General features: G+C 41.1%; 1 protein-coding gene across 6 annotated transcripts in view; it reads right to left on the reverse strand.

Annotated features, from left to right (window-relative positions):
* PTPN4 (protein tyrosine phosphatase non-receptor type 4) overlaps nucleotides 1–24,310 on the reverse strand; it is a 302,113-nt gene that overhangs the window by 255,490 nt on the left and 22,313 nt on the right. For all 6 annotated transcript variants that reach the window (XR_005586213.1, XR_005586214.1, XM_039494797.1 and 3 more), the window contains exon 2: nucleotides 4,549–4,703. Coding sequence is in view for 4 of the 6 variants with exons in the window: in XM_039494797.1 (XP_039350731.1) it covers nucleotides 4,549–4,703 (155 nt within the window). In the remaining 2 variants the exon portion in view is untranslated. The remainder of the gene's footprint in view (nucleotides 1–4,548; nucleotides 4,704–24,310) is intronic.

The raw sequence follows: 24,310 nt of genomic DNA on the forward strand, positions 1-24,310 counted from the left end.
AGGAAATATGGTGTACAAAATAGCACAATATGAAAATTTATCTGTACTACCTAAAAGTTTCCTTTCTTCAATTAATAAGGTCCACAGTGCTATTGCAATGGGTACTTCGCTTCAGCCTGCTTAGAGCTTGGAAGCAGAACCAGACTTGTCAGTTTCTGGCAGGCAGGGAATATCCCACCTCCTGAAGTTCCCTCCATTAGAGATAATTTCTACAGCGAGAATAATTCAATGCCAATTTTCTAAATTATAAGCAGTATAATACACTTGGAGAAAAAAATATAACAATTTCTTCTACTGCAGAGCATGGTAAATTCCACATAACACCAACAAATCCAAATCTACTGATGTCAATACCTGTCTCTATTCTAGATGATCCATTTGTCTCCAAGGTGGACCAGATCTGCAGATCTTATTACTTGAAAAAGGGAAATTTTAGGTTGGCACAGAAATGTTCTTTTTCATGCTAAGGTCTACAGATCTGTTGTGATGGGATTTTCACAGCAGCATGCCTCCAGAGTGGAAAGCAAGATGATCCTTAGTTGTGGGCACCCGAAACAAGGTACACTGTGTGTAACCATAATCTTCGTCTGGGCACTAAGGCATAGAGAAGAAACGTTTGCATTGGCACAGTCTGTGCTGTATCCAGTTCTTACAACCATGACCCCTGGGGAAGCAGAGAGAGAAGACATCACTGAACTCTGCAGTCACAGATGCAGTTGCTGGTGTGGACTACAGGGATGTAAGCATGATTATCCATCTGTCACACTGTCTTCTGGCTTCACTTCCCTCACAGAGATGGAGGAAGGGGCAAAGCTGTTTGCCCCAGGGCCAGTTTTTTCTCAATCCTGCCTTTTTTCCTGCCAGTGAGCAAGACTGCTGCAATTTGTTCAGCAGAGCTGGTCTCTCCAATCCTGCTGGGCTCCTTTCCAGCCCAAGGGAGGACGACAACTGAGGTGATCCCGCCTATACTGGGCAGTAAGGGATCTTGCACTTTGCCCACAAAGCCAGATGAGTTCCCCAATCACACATGAGGTAAGGGGCTGAAGTAGGACACAGAGACCCTTCCTTTTGCCTCTAGTTTTTCCTCAGACTAGCATTCTTCCTAAAGCCTGCAGGGGCACCAGCCCCTACAAACACTTTAGATGGGGAAGTGCACAATCTGCTCACAAATAAAATGGAGACCTGAGAATCAGACAGACAAATTATTGAACCAAACGGTTAGTCAAAACAGTTGGAATTTTCCTCAAAGTTCTGCAGCAAGAAGATAGTGCATCTGCAGCTGTGATAATAGTGTCAATGCAGAAGTGAGTAGAATCCCAATTTTCACTCTGCTGGCATACCCTTCCTCCAGAAAACTCTGTATGATGGAAACATCATTGGTTTCCGGGGTGGAAGAAAGTTCTGCTTGTCCTTCACTCAAAAAGAAAAAGCTTCAACCAGAAATTTTTGGGCCAATCCAGTAGTTGGGGGCAAGGTGGAATCTGATACCCCAACCCACAGCCAGTCACTGATGATCTTCTTTCAGGGGTGGCCTGCACCTTCCTCCCTGCTATAAATGGTAGCAGTTGTGGGATGTGAGGGGGTGGGCACAGTGCAAAAATCCCATTCAACTTTAAAAAAAATGAATATGCCCCTCAGGGATTATAGGAAACCCTGATCCTCAACTTTTTAAAAATTAATTGCCCAAAGCGAAGGCTGGGATGGAATAACGCTGTACAACAATGTGTAGGTTAAGTGCATTACCCTTGCACTGTAAATGATTTAGGTTCAAACCAGGAATGTCTGAAATGACAAGTCCGATGGTCTCTTCTTAATCACGGGCTAGCATTCTGCAAAACTGCATAACAATTCTGCCTAACTGAGGGCTTCCCTACAGGTCACTGCAAAGCACACCAGACAGGTGTGATTTGTCAAGTGCACTAACATGCTGCACTCTAACTGCCTCGTGTAGACCCTGCTGGAGCACTCTAAAAGGTATATTATTCATGTTTAGGTAGTCCTGTTTGAAATCAGACGTCATCAAAGCAAATTAGGTGTAGTGTGTGTCAGCAGGTCTATATGGGGCAATCAGAGTGATGCACGTTAGTGCATTTTACAAATCACACCCTTCTATTGTGTTTTGCTGGCACCATGTAGACAAGCCCTGACATTTTGTGGTTACTGGATGACCTGAATTGAAGGGACAAAGAGAGCCACAGATCAGGATTTTGGTTTATTGGCAAAGTTGCATAAAGAAACTTGCCAGCACTATGTATGGACTCTGACCCTAATAGATACAATTTGGTCACAGAGGTCACGGATTACATGACTTTAACAGATCTTTGTGACTTCTTCGGCTCCGGCTGTCAGCCCCAGGCGGTGGCGCTCTGGTTTTGGCTTCAGCCCCACCATGACCATACCCTGATTTTGTCCTTTTTCCCCCCACATAAATGTTCCATTAATTTTACCATGATAAAATTGGAACCTTAGTGATTACTAATAATTATTTCCTGTCATTCAAAGAGGGAAATAACATAGTGTTATGTGAAAACTCAGTTTGTCCTGGAGGGCATATTTCCTCTGTCTTCCAATCTTGGCAGCTTTCATTTGTTTCTACATTACACTGAACTTTTACAACCCTTTTTGCTATGGTTAACGGCAGAGATGATGTTGGTGATTTATTTTTCTTCCAGAAGTTTATAATGAGATTCATTTTGTTCAGAAATGCCATCCCAATAATGTTAAACTGCAATACAAACATATTTATTTTAATCTTTTAAAAATATCTCTATGCATAAAAGAGGCTGCGAAAAGACTGGAGATGCTTTATTGCTACTTGGTTTCTGAAAGAAGAGAGAAAAATTCAGTTTTTATTCTGTACTTTAAATGAAATAATCACACTCAGTTACATGATTCTCTCTCTTATATCCCAAATAACTTCCCAATTGCTAAGTTGAACAGCTGCTCATATTTTTTAAATTAAAATTTCTCTGCTTACAACTTCCTAAAAATGTCATTCCAACAGAAAAAATAGTCAAACACATCTACGATTCACCAGAGTGAAGCTCCTTCTCAACTGCACCTTTATCCCCCACTTGAAGTCCTGCTCCCAATCAGCCATCATGCTGTTCATTTACCTAACCCTCTGAAATCTTCAGTTTTTTCTAGTCTTGATTAATCATAATAATCATGCCACCTGCAAATTTTGCCACATTGTTCCAGGGCCGCCCAGAGGATTCAGGGGGCCTGGGGCAAAGCAGGGGAGCTGCGGTGCTTGTACTCACCCGGTGGCGGTCCAGGTCTTCGACTGCATTTCGGCGGTGGGGGGGCCCCCTTCAGTCAGTCTTCAGCAGCACTGAAGGGCCCCTGCTGCCAAAATGCCGCTGAAAACCCGGACCGCTGCAGGGCCAGAGGGGGCCTGGGGCAAATTGCCCCACTTGCCCCCCGCCCTCCCTCTCTGGGCGGCCCTGCATTGTTCACTTTTTTTTTTCCAGATCACTGATAAATATAAATTGAACATCTGTCCTTATAAGAATGAGGCATTGTACTGTTAACCTTTTGCCATGTTGAGAATATTTTTTTCTTTTAGCAAGTTTCTAACCCATGACAGTACTTTAACTTTCATTCCATGACAACTTTCGTGTTCCTGAATAGCTTTTTGTAAGGGTCTTTGCCAAATGTTTTTTGAACGTCCAAATACTGTAAATAAATATATGTATGAGTACAAGAATGCACAATTTCATTTTATCTATTCTATAAGTAATTACAGCTTGGTAGGTCATTAGATTTTCTCAATTCAACCCAGTTTTTTACAGAAAACTGCCTTCCAAATATTTACACACTGACTCCATTAGTATATTCGTAATTATTTTGCAAGTATCATTCATCAACTAACTGGCAATTGGCTTCCTGGTTCTTCTGTCCTACCCTTCTTAAAGATCTGTACTATGTATGTATTTTTAAGAAAAGATAACAATACTGGGAACTAAACAGAATATAATCTGAGAAAAGCAGAGGAGAAAGAGATATGGTGATATTCAGAAAAATCTGTAAAATTCAATAGTAAATATAATTACATTAACTTATCTAAACATATTAAACATAGTCAAGAGAGTAGATAGCATTACAAATGATACGTGTTTAAAATGCAAACACTTGACAAACAATTAAAGCCTGTTCCTGCTTCCATTCAACTCAATGTTAAAACTACCATTGGCTTCATCATGCAGTATAGGGGCCCTAAAGAGAAACTGGATCAGATAGCAGAAGATTATGCTCCTAACACTCAATTCCCAAACACAAGTGTTCGTACTGTATTTATAGAGGATGCCAAAACTGATGAGGTACACAAGATGGCTAATTATGTGCAAGCATGTTTGTTCAAATATAGTCTCTAGCTTTATTAAGGTGTTTTGTTTTGTTTTTTATTTAACACTTTTCAGGTCTTGTTTGGAGGTCAAACTTATGACACAGTTCAGTGAAGAAAAGCAAGTACTTGGTATATACAAATTAAAGCAGGTACGCAGTGAAACCGTTACTAAATTAAATAATACATATAACTGTACTTACATGAACTCTGAAATCTTGTACAGTGTTATCCAGGAGAAGAATATTGCAGACCACCTCTGTATGTTGTCTGTCTCGTGCCAGCTCAGACGCTCGTACATTGTAGGTTCTGCCAGCAGGCAATCGGAAACGTGCGGTCATTACTATCCACACAAGCTCTTTAGAAAAAAACAAAAATGAAAGAAGAAATCCTGTAACTGATATAACTTTAAGAAAGTAAAAGCGCATGACTTAGAAGAAAGCTAATTTCATAAGGAAGCCATTCTGTTGAAAAACAGACTTATCAAACACATTTCCTGTTTCTTTATAAAATGAAAATTAGTAATAAAACCCTGGTATCTAATAATGAAGTATAATATTGCTGTAGTCTTTTTTCAAATCTGAAATGGTGATTAATTACCTGTACAGTAATTGGGAGTTCTTTGAGATGTTTTGTCCATATGAATATTCCAGTCTAGGTGCAAATGTGCCCCACATGCCAGAGATTACAGATTTTTTGCTCACATTGTCTACCTGGTCTATACATGATCATCCTTGTGCCTGTTATCAAAGGTATAAAGAGCAGTGCAGGATCAATCACCACTCCAGTTCCTTCTATATCATGGTTTCCATGATATTACAGAGGGACTCTGAAGCAGAGGGGAAAGGGGGCAAGTCATGGAATACACATTTGAATGACATCTCAAAGAACTCCAGTTACTTTACAGCAGTGGTCCCCAAACTTGTGAGGGTTGCACACACCCCCTACTTCCCCCACCAGAGCCAGGACCAGGAGTGGGGCCACAACTCCAGGAGGGGGAAAGAGGAGACGCAGGCAGGCGTGAGGGGGCCAAGGCTGGGGCCTCACCTGACCGTGGGTCTGGGGCCGGAGCCGCAGCAAGGGGCTGAGGCTGGGGGCCCGTGGCCAGATGCAGTTTCACTCCAGTCCCCAGCCTCATCCTCAGGCCGGGATCAGAGCCGCGGCCAAGGGCTGAGAGTGGAGCCACAGCTGGGCCCACGACCAAGTGTGGAGCTGCACCGAGGCTGGGGACGGAGTTAGGTGCGGGGCTGGGAGCCAGGGCCATGGCAGGGGGCAGGGCTGGGTGGTGCTCCCTTTCCTCTGTGTCCCCCTAGGGGGGCATACCCCACAGTTTGGGGATCTCTGCCCTACAGCTAAGTAACCTTCCCTTCTTTCTTCTTCAAGTATTTGTCCATAAGTGTATTCCACTCTAGGTGACTTCCAAGCAGTGATCTAAATATCTACCACAGACTGAAAGACTGCCCTACCAAAAGAGGCATCGGCTGCAAAAGTTGCTACCAACTCAATGTCTGGAGAAGGTATTATGGAACCCCATGTGGCAGCTTTACAGACATTACTAATGCGGACATTCCTGAGGGAAACCACCAAGATCGCCCAGGTCCTGGCTGAATTAAGCCTAATATTAGCTGGTGAAACTACCTTTGTCAATCATAACATAGCTTAATGTATCCCAACACTCACTTTGATAACCTTTGGATGGAAATAGGAGTACTCCTCATCTTCGAAATAAGGAAGGAAAGGAAGAGTCTCAGAGAAGACCAAAAGAGCTTCAGTCTCTGAAGATAAAAGGCAAGGAACCTTTGAATATCCAGGGTATGTAATCTAGCTTCATCATGATTAGAATATCGTTTAGGAAAAAATACTGGCAAATGAATACCTATGCAAATGAAACTCAGACCAACCTTGGGTATAAACTTTGGGTGAGGTCTGAGGGATACCTTGTCAATGTAGAAGCCCGTGTAAGGGACAGTTCGCAAATGAGATCTCTTTTCTTTCCCACCGTTCCAGCTGATGTGGTCAAAATGAAGAAGGGTGGTCTTGATAGACAAGTGAAAGAAAGAACATGAAGCCCAGGGTTCAAATAGGGCCTCTGTAAGAGCTGTCAAAACCAATCTCCCTCTTCTTCCTGGGTGAAAGGAAATACCTGGAATAGAAACCTTTCCCTCTTTAAGGTGGAAGCACCTCTTTATTACTTAAGAGATGAGAAGCCTCTCATAAGAGGGGTCCCTGTAAAGGGACAGAGAAGGTGCGTGTGTGGGGAGGAGGAAACAGGTGTAATATGGAACTGAACTGTATAATCAGATGTTACGAACTCTAAGATCCATTTGTCCATTATGTTGTTCCATGACCCCTGAAATAGAGCAAGGTGGTTTCCAAATGGCAGGGAAGAAGGAGAAGGCAGATCCAGAAGAAAGGTTGGTTTGCAGCTCTCAACCAGCATCTCAAAAAGAATGTTTACTAGTTGTGGCTGGCTGTGAAGAAAAAGCAGGAGCAGACGACCACCTCTTCTGAAACCTTGGCTGCTTCTTGGGGAGTTCAGTAGACCTCTAGCAGTAGAAAGCAGGTGGCAGAGTCTTTTGTCTAGGGAAAGGCTGAGGTTTATACTATTTCCTCTTCCCTCTTCGTTGCAGGACAGTATGTGCCAAGGGACAAAAGAGCTGCACGGAATCCTTGAGATCAGTCTTTCAACTGAAATGATTTGATCCTTCAAATGGAAGAACCTCCACTGTGGCTTGGACCTCTCTAGGGATTCCCAGCAATTGAAGCCACAATGATGCATCACTACAGATGCTGGCATTAAGCACACTGGTTATTTTAAACTGCTGGCTTGAAAAAAAATAATTTTTTCAGACAGAAAGTCTAAATGTTTCACTTCCCTTTCTCAAGGGACCATGCTGGAATGCTTAGTCCATTCATTTGCAGCCACCTCTACAATAAAGCCAGGCCCCAGCTAGGAGTATAGATATTACATCCATTTGGATGGCACATAATATTCCCTGCCTTTTGTCTTAGAATTTGCATCAATGGAAGCTGGAGTCTCCCAGACTGTTTTCACAGGCTCGAAAGGTCCTCGTTAATGGGCAGAACAACTCACCCTGACAGAGTCTCGTGTAAAATGACTAAAAGTTTGTGAGGGGCCATCTGAATTTCCTCCAGAGGAATTTAGAGTGCATCAGCTACCCTTTTCATGAGGTCCTGAAAGCTCCTATAGTCAGTGTGGCAGGATGATGCTGAAGGGATTACTGTCTCATCCAGAGAAAAGGAGATGACTAGTGGTGCCTGCATGTCTTCCTCTGTGGGATGTTCTTCCTCCTCTGAGAGAAATTTGATGAGTTTGCACTGGAGAATCCTGAGGCTGGGTGAACTGTTGCCTGAATCAGTCTCTCAGTGTGACAATGTATGAAGGTAGTGTGCTCAAGTATGCTTATTGGGCACAGTACCTTCATACATAAATGTACACTTCCTGACAATAAAGGGGACTCAGGTTCATATATGGTTAAGCACTTGAAGAAATGTAGGATTTGTATTCAAAACTGTAATTCAAAACTCGCTCTGTAATCTCTCCTTTATTTAACATGCGTGTATATTTTGACCAAAGTTCTCCTTATATTTAATGCAAATAATATGCTTACCAAAAGGTTAGATGAAGTCAGACTTTTAAGAGTTACACCAAGTGTCATTGGAAAACTGCAATACCAAATCTTTCAGATAACCAACTGTGAGGTTGATGGTGGTTACAGAAGAACTTTTTAACTTCCACAATATGCTTTAGGACTATGTTAGGGGTTATTAATTTCTCAAGGAGGTTTAAACCATTTGCTGAACACCAACATGTCAGAAATTTAGGATAATATTGGCACAACTTGGGCCATTCCCCACCTCAGGATGGACAGCGGTCTGCTGTGAGTGGATTCAACTACTGGATCCTATGTGCTCCTGAACCAACTGGGACTGGGAAGAGCAAGATACCTGTTGCTAGCTCAGAATCTTTGAGGAACACTCCTGGATGCAGATGTCATTCCTGCAACCCTTCCTTGGAACATGGGGCTCTTCATTCCAGACCTCTTATACCCTGGAACCAGCAACTGAGCCCCCCGAGTCCCCAGTTGTTTATAAACAATCCCTCCGAGTTTCTCACTGGGTGTTCTGAGCTTCTTAATTAACCAAGTCAGGAACAATGTGACAGGCAAACGAAGATTATAAGGAATTTCTTAGCCATTAGAACTTTACTAAACAGCCCTAGAAAGTTACAGATCTTTGGAAGACTACAGAAGTCCTAAACAACCTCATGGGTGTGTGTGACACCCTGTACCCCATGTTCACCACTTATATGGTTATGATATATTTTGTACAAAGTATGCCTTGTGAGGTATCATTTGAAAACTCTATCCACTCAACATCACTGTCCTGTTAAAATGTGCATGTCAACATTGTATATTGAGCTATGAGATTTTACTATATGCTTGTTACTGAAATATGCTGTAGTTCTGGGTAATGCCCTCAGACCATTTTCTCGAAGACAACGGCACACTGTCACGCCAGCTAGGTGCTAAAAGGCCATTACCTGGCATTGAAGATTCACCACCAGAGGAGTTGTAAACAAGAAATTTACAATTCACCTGAAGGACAGTTGGCAGCTCACCTATGCTATGGAACTGCTGATCCAATGACTCAACAAAGACTTTTCCAGTACAAAGGGTCAGAGTATAAGGGGGGAAAAATGCCTCTAGACCCCTCTCCTCCCATCTTTACTTATGGTAGCAAGAACGCTTGAAAGACAAAAGGTAGCATCATTGAACTGCGGGAGAGTGGTCCTAGTCTGGAGGTTTTTCCAGCCAGTACAGTCTGCTGAAGCTTTTGGGTGAGAGAAACCTTTTTGCTTTTAAGTTTATTAGCCTTAGTAAAGTTTAGGAATTCACTTGCATGTTTTTCTTTTAATTTCTTTTGTAACCAAGTCTGACTTTTATGCCTTAACATTTGTAAATCGCTTAAAATCTATCTTTCTCTAGTTAATAAACTTGTTTTGTTGTTTTCTCTAAACCAGTGTGTTTGATTGAAGTGTTTGGGACATCTCTATTCAAGTCAACAAGGCTGGTGCATATTCATTACCGATTATTGGAATGACAGGCTATTTGCGAGCTTTCACTATTTAGAAGAGCCTTGGACAGTGCAAGATACACATTTCTGGGGTTCAGGCTGGGGATATGCAGGTGTCACCCTGTATCTATTCATGAATGGCTGGGAAAGCATTCATGTAAACATCTGGGAGTGATTTTATATGCTAGTGGCTGTGCATGAGCAGGCCAGAAGTGGCTGTTCTGACAGTAAAGCAGTGTAAAAGGCATCCCATGCTAGAGAGTTAGGGGACACTGCAGTTCAACAGTCCAGGTTGTACCCTGGAGAATGTCACAATGTGATCTCACCCCTCTTGTGAATCTGAGGTCAGGTTTGCATTCAAGCACAGCAGACCCTTTCCCTCCCTTCTCTTCCTCTCCAGCCTGAGTCTTCTGACATGTGGCAGTGGTCAGCCCCCTGCTTTGCAGAGAGCATTCCCCCTTAAATATAGTCTCTGACCTCTTTGGGTTCTGTGTTGAGCTGGGGAAATTCTACACTCCAACTCTCCCCCATACCCGCTATACCATCTGAACTTCTGAGTTGAGTTAAATGTTCTTATGGATGGACCTGTAGTACAGACACAATCAGAGTTGCAAACTCTAGATTGCCCTGTTCCAGCTTCTCAGATAGTCATTCAGATAGGTGTCAAGCCCATACTAGTAAATGACTAATCCACAATGAAGTGGAGTCCCTAAAAAAAAAAAAAAAAAAAAAAAGTTACAACAAACAAAATGGGAATTCACAATTTGACACAGACATATCCCCACTCTGTCTCAGTTCCTACATAAGTTTTCATTTTTCCTTTTTATTTTTATGATCTGAAAAAAATGATAAAAACCGCCCTGGTCATGCTTTTTTCTGTTTTCTTGGATGGCATTTTCAGGAACTTAAACATAATATTGTGCAATTTTATTTTCATATATAGAATCAATAGCACCATGTTGGAATTTTCAAATATTCTATATTCATATAAATGTTCCAAAGCACCAATCATTCAAAAAAATTAAAAAAGCCAACAAAAGCCACTGGATTGATTTTATTTCTAAAAACATCTCTATTTTTCAAACGTGATTACTTCTGAGGTGTTAATATTTATTGTTAAAAAATTTAGTAATGGGTGTTAGTTCTCAAACTCTGTAGTACAAAACAGAACCCCAGAAGAGAAAGCTAGAGAGTGTATATCAGAACATATATAGTACTACTGTAATATTTACTTTATAGTTCCAACTTAACCCATCTCTATCTTCAATTTTTGGCTAAGCAGTTCTAAAGCTACTTCATCACAGTTTTTTCCACATGCAGAATTAGCATGCAGTACTGAAAGGAAACCCTAGCTGCATCAGGAACATTTCCGTCTAATTACACGTCAATACTCAGCAACTTGAACTGATGCATGATGACAGGAAAACACAAACTCAGAAAAAAACCTGATAGAAATACAACTGTAATATTTTCCCTACACAGCTCTGCAACGTAGCAGTTTTAAAATGCCAGAAGCTAATTTCTCCCACACACACCCAGATCACAACATCTGAGCAATCACAAAGACAGCCGGGGGCAAGGATTATCAAACTGAAGATAGAATAGTTTATGTGGTAATTTTTCCTTGCTGGTGCAGTTTACAGGTAGTACAAAAAGTAGCTGAGGAGTCACTTCATTAACATCACCTCTTTGCCACCAATTTTAAGCGTATTTCCAATGTTTTATAATTATTCACTTACAGAATGTATCTGTTCAACCCTCCCACATCCAGGACACTAAAGTGAACATCCTTAGTACACTGTGAAAAAGTTTCACCTCTCACAAAAATAAATGTATCCAGCTATTTGAAATGACTCCAAATATTTGGATCAGATTCATTTTAAACACATTGTTTCAATCTAGTTCTTAGTGAACGACTGTGCATGTCATACCACAACTGGAAACCTTATAAATACCTTGCACTTCTATAGCACTTTCCATCTTTAAATAAATGTAAACATGGTGCAAGAAAGAAGAAGTCAAAGATAACAGGTCTAGATGACCAAATACAGCAATACCATCGAAATGTCTAAAAAGGGATATGTGAGGGAAAGGAAGGGAGGCCTTATTACATTCACTACTATTTTTAAAGTATCATTTTGTCACTACATAAGAACTTTTCTTAAATGAAGCAAATCTGATTATTATCTTGTAAACTTGAGATATAGAGCGTAACCCATGTTGTTCACTAGACAGCATTGCCAACTCGTGATATTTGTAGATTTTTTAAAATTTCTCATCATCTAGAGATTATTAGAAGCAAACTCCAAATTTTGCTCTTTTTCAACAGAGCTGACATCTCCAATTACTTTCAATTGGACTAAAGCCACAGGCTGGTAGTTCCAGGGAAATGGCAGCATTACTGACAGCTGTAATGTTGACCTTAGCAGAATTCATTGCTGCCTTCCATTCTTATCGATGGGACCACAGGCAGGCTGACCCCATTGAAGATGGCTGCCCCACATGGTGTCAGGAAGCATACCTGCAAAGTGCAACTCTCCTCTGGAGTAACCTACATGCATTTCCCTCTTCTGTGACTTTCACTCACCCCGGTCTCCCTTTATTCTTATCACAGTCAGCTCCTGTTCCACCCCACCTGGCCCTCTTTCCATATCTTCCTTTTTTTCTCTCAACACAGCCTGGGCATCAACTGGGGGAGCACCGAGAGTGCCCTGCTCTCAGTTCTGGTGCCTTATTGTATAGGCTCCCCTAGCATCTAGTAGAAGCAATTGCAGGAAGAGTCCTGCTCAGTACCGGCAGTCCTGGGCTGGAGCACACTCAATGTACTCTGAATTTTTGGAAAATTTAGCTAACTCTACCAAGCATGTGCAAATAGCAATTTCCAGAAGCTTATGAACGCTGTCACATTTGGATAGATTTTTCACAGTAAAAGAATGAGGCATCTCTCTGACCCAAATGTGACCCCTCCTGTCAAATTTCAAGTCAAAGTACAGAGATGCTAGAACTTCTCAATGAAACAGATGTAAGAACTTAACATCAGCAAAGCAACTTTTTTCCTAACCTCGTTCTTGGAAATGGCTGGGCATTTTTGCTGAAATTTCCCATAAAACTTCAACATGAGGCAGACTTCCAACATGGGAAGTTTATCATTAACAGTTACATTTGGCAAAGTTATAAGCAACAGGAAAAAAACCTTACAATGAAAAGTATTAGTCAACCTTAACTATAGGCACTGCTGCCAGCTCCGCCTATAATGATTATCCTTTATTGCTCTATCCTCTATTTGGCTTCAGCTGAATATCATTCCCTACTATTTTGCCAAATACTGCAGTACTGTGGGTATTCTAGTAATGCCTAGAAGGCCAACTAAGACTGGGGTTACATTGTTATAGGCCCTATACAAACACAGCAAGATATACTCTTTATCCAAACAAGCTTAGAGACAGTTACAAATTCAGTAAATTACTAGGACCAAATTCTATCTTTAGATACTCCCATATGTATCAATGGGTGATGCATGTAAACATTTTGTTTTGCGCTGTGTCAGGGTCGGGTGCAGCCTCACCACCAAGTCTATGTCCCAGTGGAGAGGGGTGGACTGCAGAGTGATCCCGCATCTCTGTGCAGCTAGTGGCCTGTACTCCCCACTGCCATGCTGGAGCCTCCACCACAATTGCCCTTCTAATCTACTGTCTGTAACAATTTCAACTCTAGTCTAACAACTATACAGTCATGTGATGAGTACTACTAAGCCATGGCACTCACTAAGGCACAAAACTGGCAAAGCAGTAGTTTCAAAGGGGATATTCAGGCGCTAAACTTTAGGCACATATTTAAGAGCTATGCCAGATCATAGCCTAACTTCACACCAAAAGATGTGCTGCCCTTTTGGGTATGTCTACACAGCAAAGAAAAATTTACAGCTGCCTATGCCAGCCAATTCCAGCTCGCGGGGCTTGGGCTGTTCCATTGCTGTGCAGACTTCTGGACTGGGGCTACAACCCAGGCTCTGGGACCCTGCTGGGTGGAAGGGACCCAGGGCTCCAGCTCTAGTCTGAGCCCAGAAGTCTGCACAACAACGAAACATCCCCACAGCCTGAGCCCAACGAGCCTGAATCAGCTGGTACGGGCCACCCACAGGTTTTTCTTTACTATGCAGACATACCCTTAAAGCAGTGGTGGGCAACCTGTGGGCCACGAGACAATTTGTTTACATTGCCCGTCCACAGGCACCGCCACCCGCAGCTCCCAGTGGCCACGGTTCACTGTTCCTGGCCAATGGGAGCTGTGGGAAGCAGTGGCCAGCACATCCCTGCGGCCCATGCCACTTCCTGCAGTTCCCATTGGCCGGGAACAGCGAACTGCGGCCACTGGGAGCTGTGGGTGGCCGTGTCTGCAGACAGTCAATGTAAACATACTGTCTTGCGGCCCGCCACAGGACTACCCTGACAGACCACAGGCCACCCACCACTGGCTTAAAGTCTTCTGTGCTTGACATACATGGAAATATTAGTATTGCCACCTGCTCTGTGGAGCCACAGAAATACGCTAATTGGCCTAGTAAGGAATCTATTTGTCAAAAAACCATTTCCTGAATCTTATCATCTGTATTGTTACAGACATACTTGCAGACAGGTATTTTGAAATATATTACCAAAATAATTGAAAATGACACGATATGCAGAATTTTAAAATATTGTGCACAGAATTTTAATTTTTTTGGTGCAGAATTCCCTCAGAAGTAACCATTATACAAGGCACTGGTGAGACCTCATCTGGAATACTATATGTAATTCTGGTCTACCATGGTTAAGAAAGATGAAGTCAAACTGGAACAGGTGCAGAGGACGACTACTAGGATGATCAGAGGAATGGAAAACCTACCTTATGAGAGGAGGCTCGAGCTTAACTTGTTTAGCCTAACTAACCAAATGAAGGCTGAGGGGATATATGATTGCTCTCTATAAACACATCAGGGATTAACATCAGGGAGGGCCAGGAGTTATTTGAGTTAAATGCCAATGTTGACACCAGAATAAATGGATATAAACTGGCCCTCACCAAGTTTAGGCTTGAAATTAGATAAAGGTTTCTAACCATCAGAGGAATGAAGTTCTGAAACAGGCTTCCAAGGGGTGAAGGAGGGAGGAGGGAGAGAGAACTAACTGGTTTCAAGACTGAGCTTGATAAATTAATGGAGGGAATGGTATGATGAGACTGCCTACAACAGCACGTAACCAATCTGCCGTTGGTAATAGCAAATATGCCCAATGGCCAGTAATGGGACACAAGAAGGGGAGGACTCTTAGTTACTATAGACAATTCTTTGCCAGGGGTCTTGCCGAAATGCTCAGGGTCCAACTGACCACCATATCTGGGGTTGGGAAGGAATTTTCCTCCAGATCAGATGGGCAGAGATGGGGGGGAGGGGGCTCCTCTGCAGCATGGAGCATAGGTTGCTTGCTGGTTTAAACTCGAGTAAATGGTGGATTCTCTGTAACTTGAAGACTTTAAATCATTATTTGAGGACTTTAGTAACCCAGCCAGAGGTTATGCGTCTATTACAAGAGAGGGCGGGCAAGGTTCTGTGGCTTGCAGTGTGCAGGTGGTCAGACTAGATGACCATGGTGGTCCCTTCTAGCCTTGGGAGTCTATAAGCCAGAGTATCAGGTAATAAAACCAAAGTGAAATCCTTCAGTTATCCTGCTTATCAAAGGAAAAACTAAAACAACCACTTCCTTCCCATGCCCTCCCTTTGCACTGTGTCAAGTAATAACTACATCAACCTCCCTTCATCCATCCTATCCCTAAAACAGGTTTCTTTATGCATTGCAGTACAAAACAAACAAAAAACCCTCCTCATGGTCACAAGAGCTCAGACCCCAATACGCAAAAGGAAAATGATTATGTACTTCAACTAGTTAGGGTAAAACAGGAAACTGTTTAGTACCTAAAACAAAACAAGGTAACAACTGTCTTTCAAGGACAATGAGAAACTGGTTATAGTAACACTCACAATTTTTCCAGAAGTCTAATGATAAGAATGTTACACTCAAGAGTAGCAGCAGGCAAACTGCACCTGCTGGAACAGAGGAACAAGTTAATGAAGCATAGGAAGCTGGCTAGTATATGTATTTGACCTCTTATTCTCCATTTCTGACTAGAAGTTGTAAAATATGATACTGGCAGGGGGAAAAGGTATAAAGAACAGTTTGTTCCAAGACTATTTAAGATATTTAAATAAATATATATATGACCAAGACAAAAAATAGCTAGTTTATTACTGCACCAGAAAAACCTATAATTTGTTATGTTTTGAGGGGAATTTAAAGGAGTTACATCTAGCATACTAAGCCACACATAGCAATGCAAGCTTCATTTCTGATTAATTTAAAAAAGGAAACATTTTAGAAACTATGCTGCTAGGGGAAAACTAACCTGGGTTGGCTATTAACACTATTAGCATCTTCAGATCAACACTGTTAGAAGCCGTAGGATCCTAAAGCCCAGGAGTATCTGCAAAAATTGGCAGCTTTAGCCCTAGCCATGGCATCTGTGGTATGAAGCCTGTGAAGCTAATACAACTAACTGAAAGCAGTCTGAACTGGAGAGAGAAACTGGCAAAATTAAGAAAAAGCTTTTATTATACTCGTAGCCAAGTTCAAGTTTAAATTTGGCTGGTAGTAGAATGGAAGTATTAGGAGGAGGGAGAGAAAGATGGTTGTTTGTGTTCTGTTCAGAGCAGCTAAAGCCCAAGCCACATTAACTTCAAAGGATTTACACAGAGCAGATGCCATTTCTAGGGCTGAAGTTGAAGGTTTCAGTAAAGACACTAAGGGGTAGATTCTCAAAGTGATACACACAAGGATTTACCCATGAAAATTTCACTGTCATTCAAGCAAGTTAAGTGGCTAAATCCTCATGCACGACTTTGAAAATTTAAAGTAAGTCCTCAAAGGTCAGCCCTAAGGAAATAAGGCCTCCAATGTTTCCCAAGAATGGGAAAACATATATTACCATCAAAATAAAAAAAATAGTATGCCATACTATCTAAAGTGAACTAAATTCAAAACATGCAGAAAACTACATTTCGTATACTATGCATAGCTCTTCATTTCAGACTGTTCTGCTACTTATCACCAAATATGCAGTAGGTGATCAGGTTTTCTTGTCCTAATACAAACAAACTGGATTTAAAGACAATCAGATAGATTTTCAATTCTTTTAACTGTCAAAATATGAATTATTATCCGTTACTAAAACTGTCATATTGAGTGGAACCATCTGAGTCACATTTTTCAGTTTTGAAATGAAAGTTTCTGAATTTTCATTAGCAGACGCGGATAACCAAAAATAATCCAGAGCTGAACACAAATGACACATCATGCAAAAATTCAACTTGCATACTTGTTTTTTCTTAAACTTACTTTTGTTTAGCAGTTTTATTTTAGTGTGAAAGAACTCTCTCTGCAAATGCGTTTCAGGTGTTGATGTTCAGCAAGAGAAAGACACAAATGGATGTGTCCCTTAATCTGTCCCTTAAACTGGACTCAGTTACATTCAGTAGCAAGTTCACTGTTCATTGAAGAATGAAAGAAACATGACAGTGTTGTTAAATTCTACAATTAAAAATAAAAAATAAAAATGAGGGTTAGAAGTGAAACCAACTAAAATAAAAGGTATTGTAAAGAATGATCAAACACCATATGCAAGGTTAATAAGTGCTCAGAAACTAACAAGCTACAGGCTATTGTACTATCATACCCATAAATTTCTTCATAGATTCATAGAGTCTAAGGCTAGAAGAGACCATTAGATCATCTAGTCTAACCTCCTGTGTAACATGGGCCCTTATATTTCACCTAGTTACCCCTGTACTGAGCTCAATAATCGTGTATAGCTAACACATATCTTCCAGGAAAGCATCCATGTCTTGATCTGAAGACATCAAGAGATAGGGAATCCACCTCTTCCCAGGGTAGGTTGTTCCAACCGTTAATCACTCCCTCTGTTAAAAATCCATGATTTATTTCCCATTTGAATTTGTCTTGTTTCAGATGCCAGACAATGCTTCTTGTTAGGTCTTTTTCAGGTCAATTAAAGAGTATCTAATATTTTCGCCCTGTGAAGGTAACCATACAGTAATCAAGTCACTTCTCAATCTTCTTTTTGATAGAGACTGAATTCTTTAAGTATCTCACTGTAAGGCATTTTCTCCAGCCCTTGAATAATTTTTGTCGTTCTTCTGGGTGCAAGTTATCAGGGATCAACTGATTTAAAAACGTTTCTCCTTAGTAGATATTGTTTAACATCCTCCTAATGGACTGGAAAATATTTAATCATCCTGCTTCTTCTCTCCAAGTACAGAACACAAATATTTATTGAATACTTCTACTTTTCCTTCATGCTCATTAACAATTTTATCAGCTCTATTTAGTAATGGGACTATGCCATTGTTAAAATTTCTTCTGTTCCTAATACTCTTAAACTCATCATCCTTAGCCCTGCCAGCCATGGATTTTTCCCTGATGCCTTTAGCTCTTATCAATTTTCTATATGTCATAGCAATCAATATAAATTAGGAATGATTTACTTCCCCCTTTTCCTATTTGTTATACAGCAGACCCTCGCTAGAACGCACGTCTTTATAGCGTGAATTTGGTTATAGCGCGGGACCGCGTGTGTATCCCAAATTTAATTACCTTCATTGGAATCCATGGTAACACAGTCCCCGCTATAACGCGGGACCGCGCATGGATCCAAAACCCCGCATTCTAGCGGGGGTCAAGTGTGTATTGCTTTTTTTATTGCTAATTGCTGCCTTCACTTTGCCACTGAACTAAAAAGGGCTTTTAGCCAAAGCTGTCCTTTGCCTTGAATTGAATTGCTTTTTGGCCATCTAACGAACTATTCTTGAACTACCAATTTTCATTCACATTTTTCTTTAAGTTTTTCCTCCCAATCAATTTAGCTCATAATTTTCCTCGGCTTTGGGAAATTAGCCCTTTTGAAGCTGTGTGAGAGTGTGAGTGTGTGTGTGTGTTACTGCAGGTTGGGACTGTTTATCTACCCCTATTAAATGTAACCAGGTCATGATCACTGGTCCCTAAGCAACCACAAACTTCCAGTGATTAAATTCAGAGTTATCAGTCATGATTAGATCCAAAATGGAGTCACCGCATGTTGGGTGCAATACCATGTGTGTTAGAAAATATTAATATATAATTTTTAGAAACTCTAATAATGTTTTACTATCTGGCTGGCTGGGACTTCCAGCATAAGCTTCTGATATGGATGTGCCCAATACAAAACAATTTTTTCTTTCCACACATTACAGACATGTACATAAGGATTAACTCATCCTGTTCTCAGTTTCATTTGATGGTCTCTAACAGAACCCACAGACACCCCGCTTCACCCCTTCTAGTTTTGTTAGTTAGCACAATGATCTATACATATTCAGGATCCTGTGGGTCTGAGTTATCAGCAATTCTAAAACAGGTTATGGTATTTTTAATTTAGAATGTCACTCCCTAAACCTCTTTACCCATTTCATCTTTCCTACGCAAGTTATAAACAGAGATTTTAACACTCCTATCATGCGATATATCTCACCAGTTTTCAGTAATGCCAATCAAATTTCTTATGAATGAGAGTTTCCAACTTCACTTGCTTCTTATTCTTAGCATCAGTATATAAAAGTGATTGAAAAATGTTTTCTTCTCATTCTCTTTGCCACACTGGTTCTATTTGTTCACACTAAGTTTGAACTATTTTTTCCTTCTTAGAACTCTTCCTTTGAGTTGCTAGCTGTCCACTCCAGCTAGGCTTCGGATACAAAGATTAGCCACATACCTGTGAGATGCAAGCCATACACCATTCATACAGCCAACCTCTCCCATTGGAATGTGGCTCAATGTTCCACAATAACAAAACCTGCAGCTTCACACCAGTTACACAACCAACTGTTTGCCTCCAGTATTTTCTTCCTTTTGACTTCAGGCATTCATGGGGCCAGAAGGATTTCTGAGAATATGACTAGGACTTCCCTCTTCCGTTCTCTTCCAAAATCCATTAAATCTTCTATAGTCTGTGAAGTTGCATGTGACATCACGCCATTTGTTCCAATGTGTATCATTGCCAGTGGAAATTTGCTAGATGATTTCATAATCTCACCCAATCTTGCTATCACACTTTGTATTTTTGCTCCAGGAGGCAGCACACTAACCTGTTGTCTTTGTGTCCTTTATAAATTCTGTTTCCTTTCCTTAATATGGAGTCACCAGTGACAACTATTTGTCTTCTTTGGGATGGCTGAACATCCTCTCTCTCAGTACCTGCTTGTTTCATAACAGGCAGGATGGCCACTGGACACATCTTCTCCAGCTTTCTGTTCTGTTTCTCCAGAGACAGATTCCTCTGTAGTTGACTCGCTGAGCACTGTATAATGATTCAAGACCTTTAGCCAGGTTGAATGCCTCCTGGACTTTTCTCCCCTCTTGGTCACAAATCGCCAGTTTGCTTTTTTGGTTTCTACTATCTCCAGTTCATTCATCACCAATCCTTCCCTTTGTGGTATCTGTGGCAATAATTTCACAATCTGGTTGTCCAAGAAGTCTTTATTTTCTTGGATGTTACAGTGTTGAAATTTGTGCTTCCTAACAGCACACAGTTCCATGCATCAGAAGTGTCTTCTGTCCTTTGGCAGAAAGGAAAACATAGCACATCCAAGGCAGGTATCAGCAGCTGTTTTCTCACCCTCCATACCTGTTATATGGTATACAGCCATATCTAAATGAAAGGAACCACACTCCCTTGTCCAAACTCCCCTGTTAGCTGCACTTTTTTGCCTGCTCTCAAGTTTATTTGGCAACTGATTAGTAAATAAACCTTGATTCTTAGCTTTACCCTATTGCTGACAGGGAGGAATCAATTACTCAGACTTCAGACACTGCTCCAAACAAAGATCTCATGACTCAAGTCAGATGCTCCTCACAGAGGCATGAAAAAACAGACCTGTTACCCAGCCTGTTCAGGGATCCAAAATCCCAGCCACAAAGTAACAAAACCAGACAGACTGACCAAACACACAACTCACCAAGTCCATTTACTTGAAAGCACAGGATTCACATTTACAGTCCACAAAACTCCCATTAGCCACACCTGCTCACCTAGCAACTGACTTATATACTATGTCTCGCTGCCTCGCTCCCCCTCCTCATTGACAGGGAGAAATTAATTATTCAGACTTCAAAACTGGGTCTGATCAAGGACCCAAGGGTTCTGTGCTGAGAGAGACAAAAAAACAGACCTCTCTCAACTATTACTGAGTAACACTTAGGATTGCTGTAACAAAACAAAAGTTCTTTAAGTTTATTTTGTACATCTGAAAGCAGCTTGTGTATATGAAGTTGAACTATTTGCTCTCTACAACTCAGTTATTTCCCTATTTTTGTGTATATTGTATATGAAAACATCAAAAAGAAAGAACATTCTAAAAGCAGGAAAGTCACTGTAAACTCAACAATTGGAAGGGGAATTCAGGAGCAGGAGTAGTACCCAAAATTGTTTTTTAAATTTAATTTTTATTAAGCTGAATTGATTTCAAGTTGACTGTGTCCTTTTAAACCATCGGTGGTCCTCTTGACTCTTGAAATATATACAAGTTCTAGTTAGCTCCAAACTTCACACATAATAAGCTATTGCCCACAGGACTCAATACTGACAATCCAAAAAGGATTAATAAAAATAAATATTCTTGATAAAGGCAACAAATCACTCACAAATTAAAGCTCAGGGAACTCAGAAGTAGCAAATCAAACATTTGTCAAAAATTGTCAAAAATAGAAACTTATCTAATTTACAGCCTTCTTTTAAATAGCATATTGACTAATTAGAAGTTTAAACTTCCAGCCAATTACTGCAGACTTGTCTGAATATACTGAGTAAATATTCCATGGGCCAAATTTTAACGTTGGTACATTTTGAGGTCTGACACTCTTCCTGGCCATTTGATCAGTGTGATAGTGGTTTTATTCTTAGGTCCGGCCCTTCAGACGTTTTAATCCGGCCCTCAAGCTCCCGGAGGGGAGCAGGATCTGGGGCTTCTCCCGCTCCAGCAGTCCAGCTGGGGAACATTATTCTTTTTTCAGGAATACATGATCTCTGGAATCCACGGTTTAGATGAACTACCAGTGTAATAAATCTCACATAAAATTGCTTTACTATACATGGAAAACCAGAACATTAACAGTGATCACTTTTCCGTGCTGTATTATCCTTAGACACTATTCATAAAAAACACAATTTTTCCTCCCTAATTTTTAACATATATTTACATTGATAACCTAATAACTATTTCTCTTAAACAAGACTATTTAATCTGAATAAAATTACTGATAAAGTGATTAATTTATTTAGATAATACAGACAGCAAGAAAGCACTTGATGACGTTCCTGTAAGTGATCTTCAACAAAAACCTGTGTCCAAGTGTGAATTTATATGAGGCAGTGAGAAAGCAGTTTTGGAAACATAGGACTCAAATGGCCATGGCTGTTTCTACACCTCCCAAATGAAAAGTCTTCTGACAACACCCCTTGACCACTCTGTCAAAAAGGTCCCAGAAAGAGCCAGCATTTAAGAATAGGGCCACTTGTTTAAGAATGTGAGGAAACTAGAGATGTAAAAGGGGTTAACCGCTAAGTATTAGGCTTTCCGGTTAAGCAACCTTAACCGTTAAACCCGGCAGCCCCATGCCCCAGCTGGGACGAGCCAAACCCTTGCCCCAGCGGGACCCCAGTCCCGTCTACACCAGCGGGACCCCAGTCAAGCCCAGCGGGACCCCAGGGTGGGCCGGGGCTACCTTGGTTAATGGTTAACCGGTTAAACAACGTAATTTTAATCATTTAACTGGTTAACTTTTTTAAACAGGTATTTACATCCCTACAGGAAACTGCAGAGTCCACCTCAGGAATGGCAATTCAGAATTCCTGCAAGCCTGTGCACAGTCTATAAAATTTATGGGCATTTACAGCAAGGCTAAACAGGAGCACCATGCCTGCTGTTTCAGTCAACTTAGTGAGAGGCAGATACGCAGGTAACACCTTTTCTGCAGATGCTTGATGAAGGAAAACTTGAAAGACTGTTTATCCCTCATTTTCCAACTTTTTACTCACTAGGGTCATCTTGGATGTTTGAATAATATGAGATACCACACACGTCCTCCTATCAGGGTATCCCTTTCTGGGATCAAACAGCTGGAAACAGGAATGGGAAGATCCTCATGATATGAACCTTACTCTTTCATTCAAGGAGCTCTCTAACCTGAAAAAGCTAAGCCCAGAACAGGAGGAAAAAGTAGCACCAACAAATGTAGACAACTGAAGAGAGGCTTCAGATAAGACTTTTAGTGTTTGATTTTCAGAGATGCTGAGTCCTTGTAACTCCAAATGAAGTCAATTGGAACTGCAAATATTCAGCCCTGCAGACTATAAACTCTCTGGGGAAGCTACGATGCCTTTTGATGGTCTGTACAGCACCTAGCACATTTGGGGCACTACAGAAATATAAACAAAATAAATAGAGAAGGGAGCAAGGAGACTGTGGATCTTCAGAATAGGCTAACATTCCGTCTATCTTCTTTATCGCTGTACCCTATGCTCAGCCATTGTATAAATTTACTGCAATATTCCTCTGAGAATTGCATTTATAAAATACACTTTGAACAGGAAGGTGTGGCTATAGAGTGGCAGTAGCCATGCCATAAGCTAGTTTAACACTATAAGCCTGATTTTCAACCCTCATCTTGAAATTTCACACACTATATTTTAACCCAGCTTTTCTTTTTTTAACCTGGGAAGTTTGGATTAAAAAAAATGACAAAAGGAGAACAAGTAGTTTGTACATGTATCCAAAGTCGTCCTCCCCCTTTTTTTTCTTTTTTGGGTGGGAGTGTTTGGCCTAGAAACTCCAAATTTACTTCTTGGCTTTGCTGAGAAGATCCTTTTGATATTTTGACAGAGGTGAATAGTGGGAAAATTATAAAGATTATAGAGACAAGCTTTGTAATACAAGTTCCATACTAAGGTAGAGAGGAAAGGTATTAGCTACATCAGTGGTTCTCAACCAGAGATACGTATATCCAAGAGGTGTTCCGGGGGGGTACTCAACTCATCTAGATCAGTGTTACTCACCCTGGGGGTTGCAGCTCCCAGGAGGGTCACAGCATGGGTTTAGGAGGGTACAAAGTGCAGGGCAAGCATTAGGGGGTGGCAAGCAGGGCAACTGCCTATGGTCCCCACGCCACAGGGGGCCCTGCAAAGCTAAACTACATGCTACAACCCCGATACCTGGGGCTCAGGCTTCAGACAAGGCTCACAAATTAAAAACAAGCTGAAGTATCACTCTGAAATGTATGTTTATATTCCAATTGATGTATTTTATAAGTATATAGTAAAAATTGAGAAAGTAAGCAATTTATTAGTGTGCTGTGACATTTTTATGTCCGATTTTATAAAGCAATTTTTAAGTGTGGTGAGACTTGGGGTACACAAGACAAATCAGACCACTGAGCTAAATGTCATTACTTACTGCATGGATATAGATAGAAAGCACAGGAAGGCTGGGGGAGGGGCTGAGGAAGTGTTTACCCTCTCCAAGACTAGCCCAGGCAACAAGGAGGAACTGGAACCAAATGCTGTTCTGCTTAAAAGAAACTAAGTTATTCAAGTCTTGCTTGTCTTACACTTCTCTCATGTTTCTTGAGGTCTGGAGGTGATGAGGAGGCAATACAAGATTGGGGAGAGTGAGGGTTTGGGGGAGTGAGATGTCAAGGGGCCCTTAAGTGAGGAGGGGAGTGGGTTTTGGAA

Source organism: Mauremys reevesii, linkage group 11 (genome assembly GCF_016161935.1).
Source record: "Mauremys reevesii isolate NIE-2019 linkage group 11, ASM1616193v1, whole genome shotgun sequence".
Classification (NCBI taxonomy): Eukaryota; Metazoa; Chordata; order Testudines; family Geoemydidae; genus Mauremys; species Mauremys reevesii.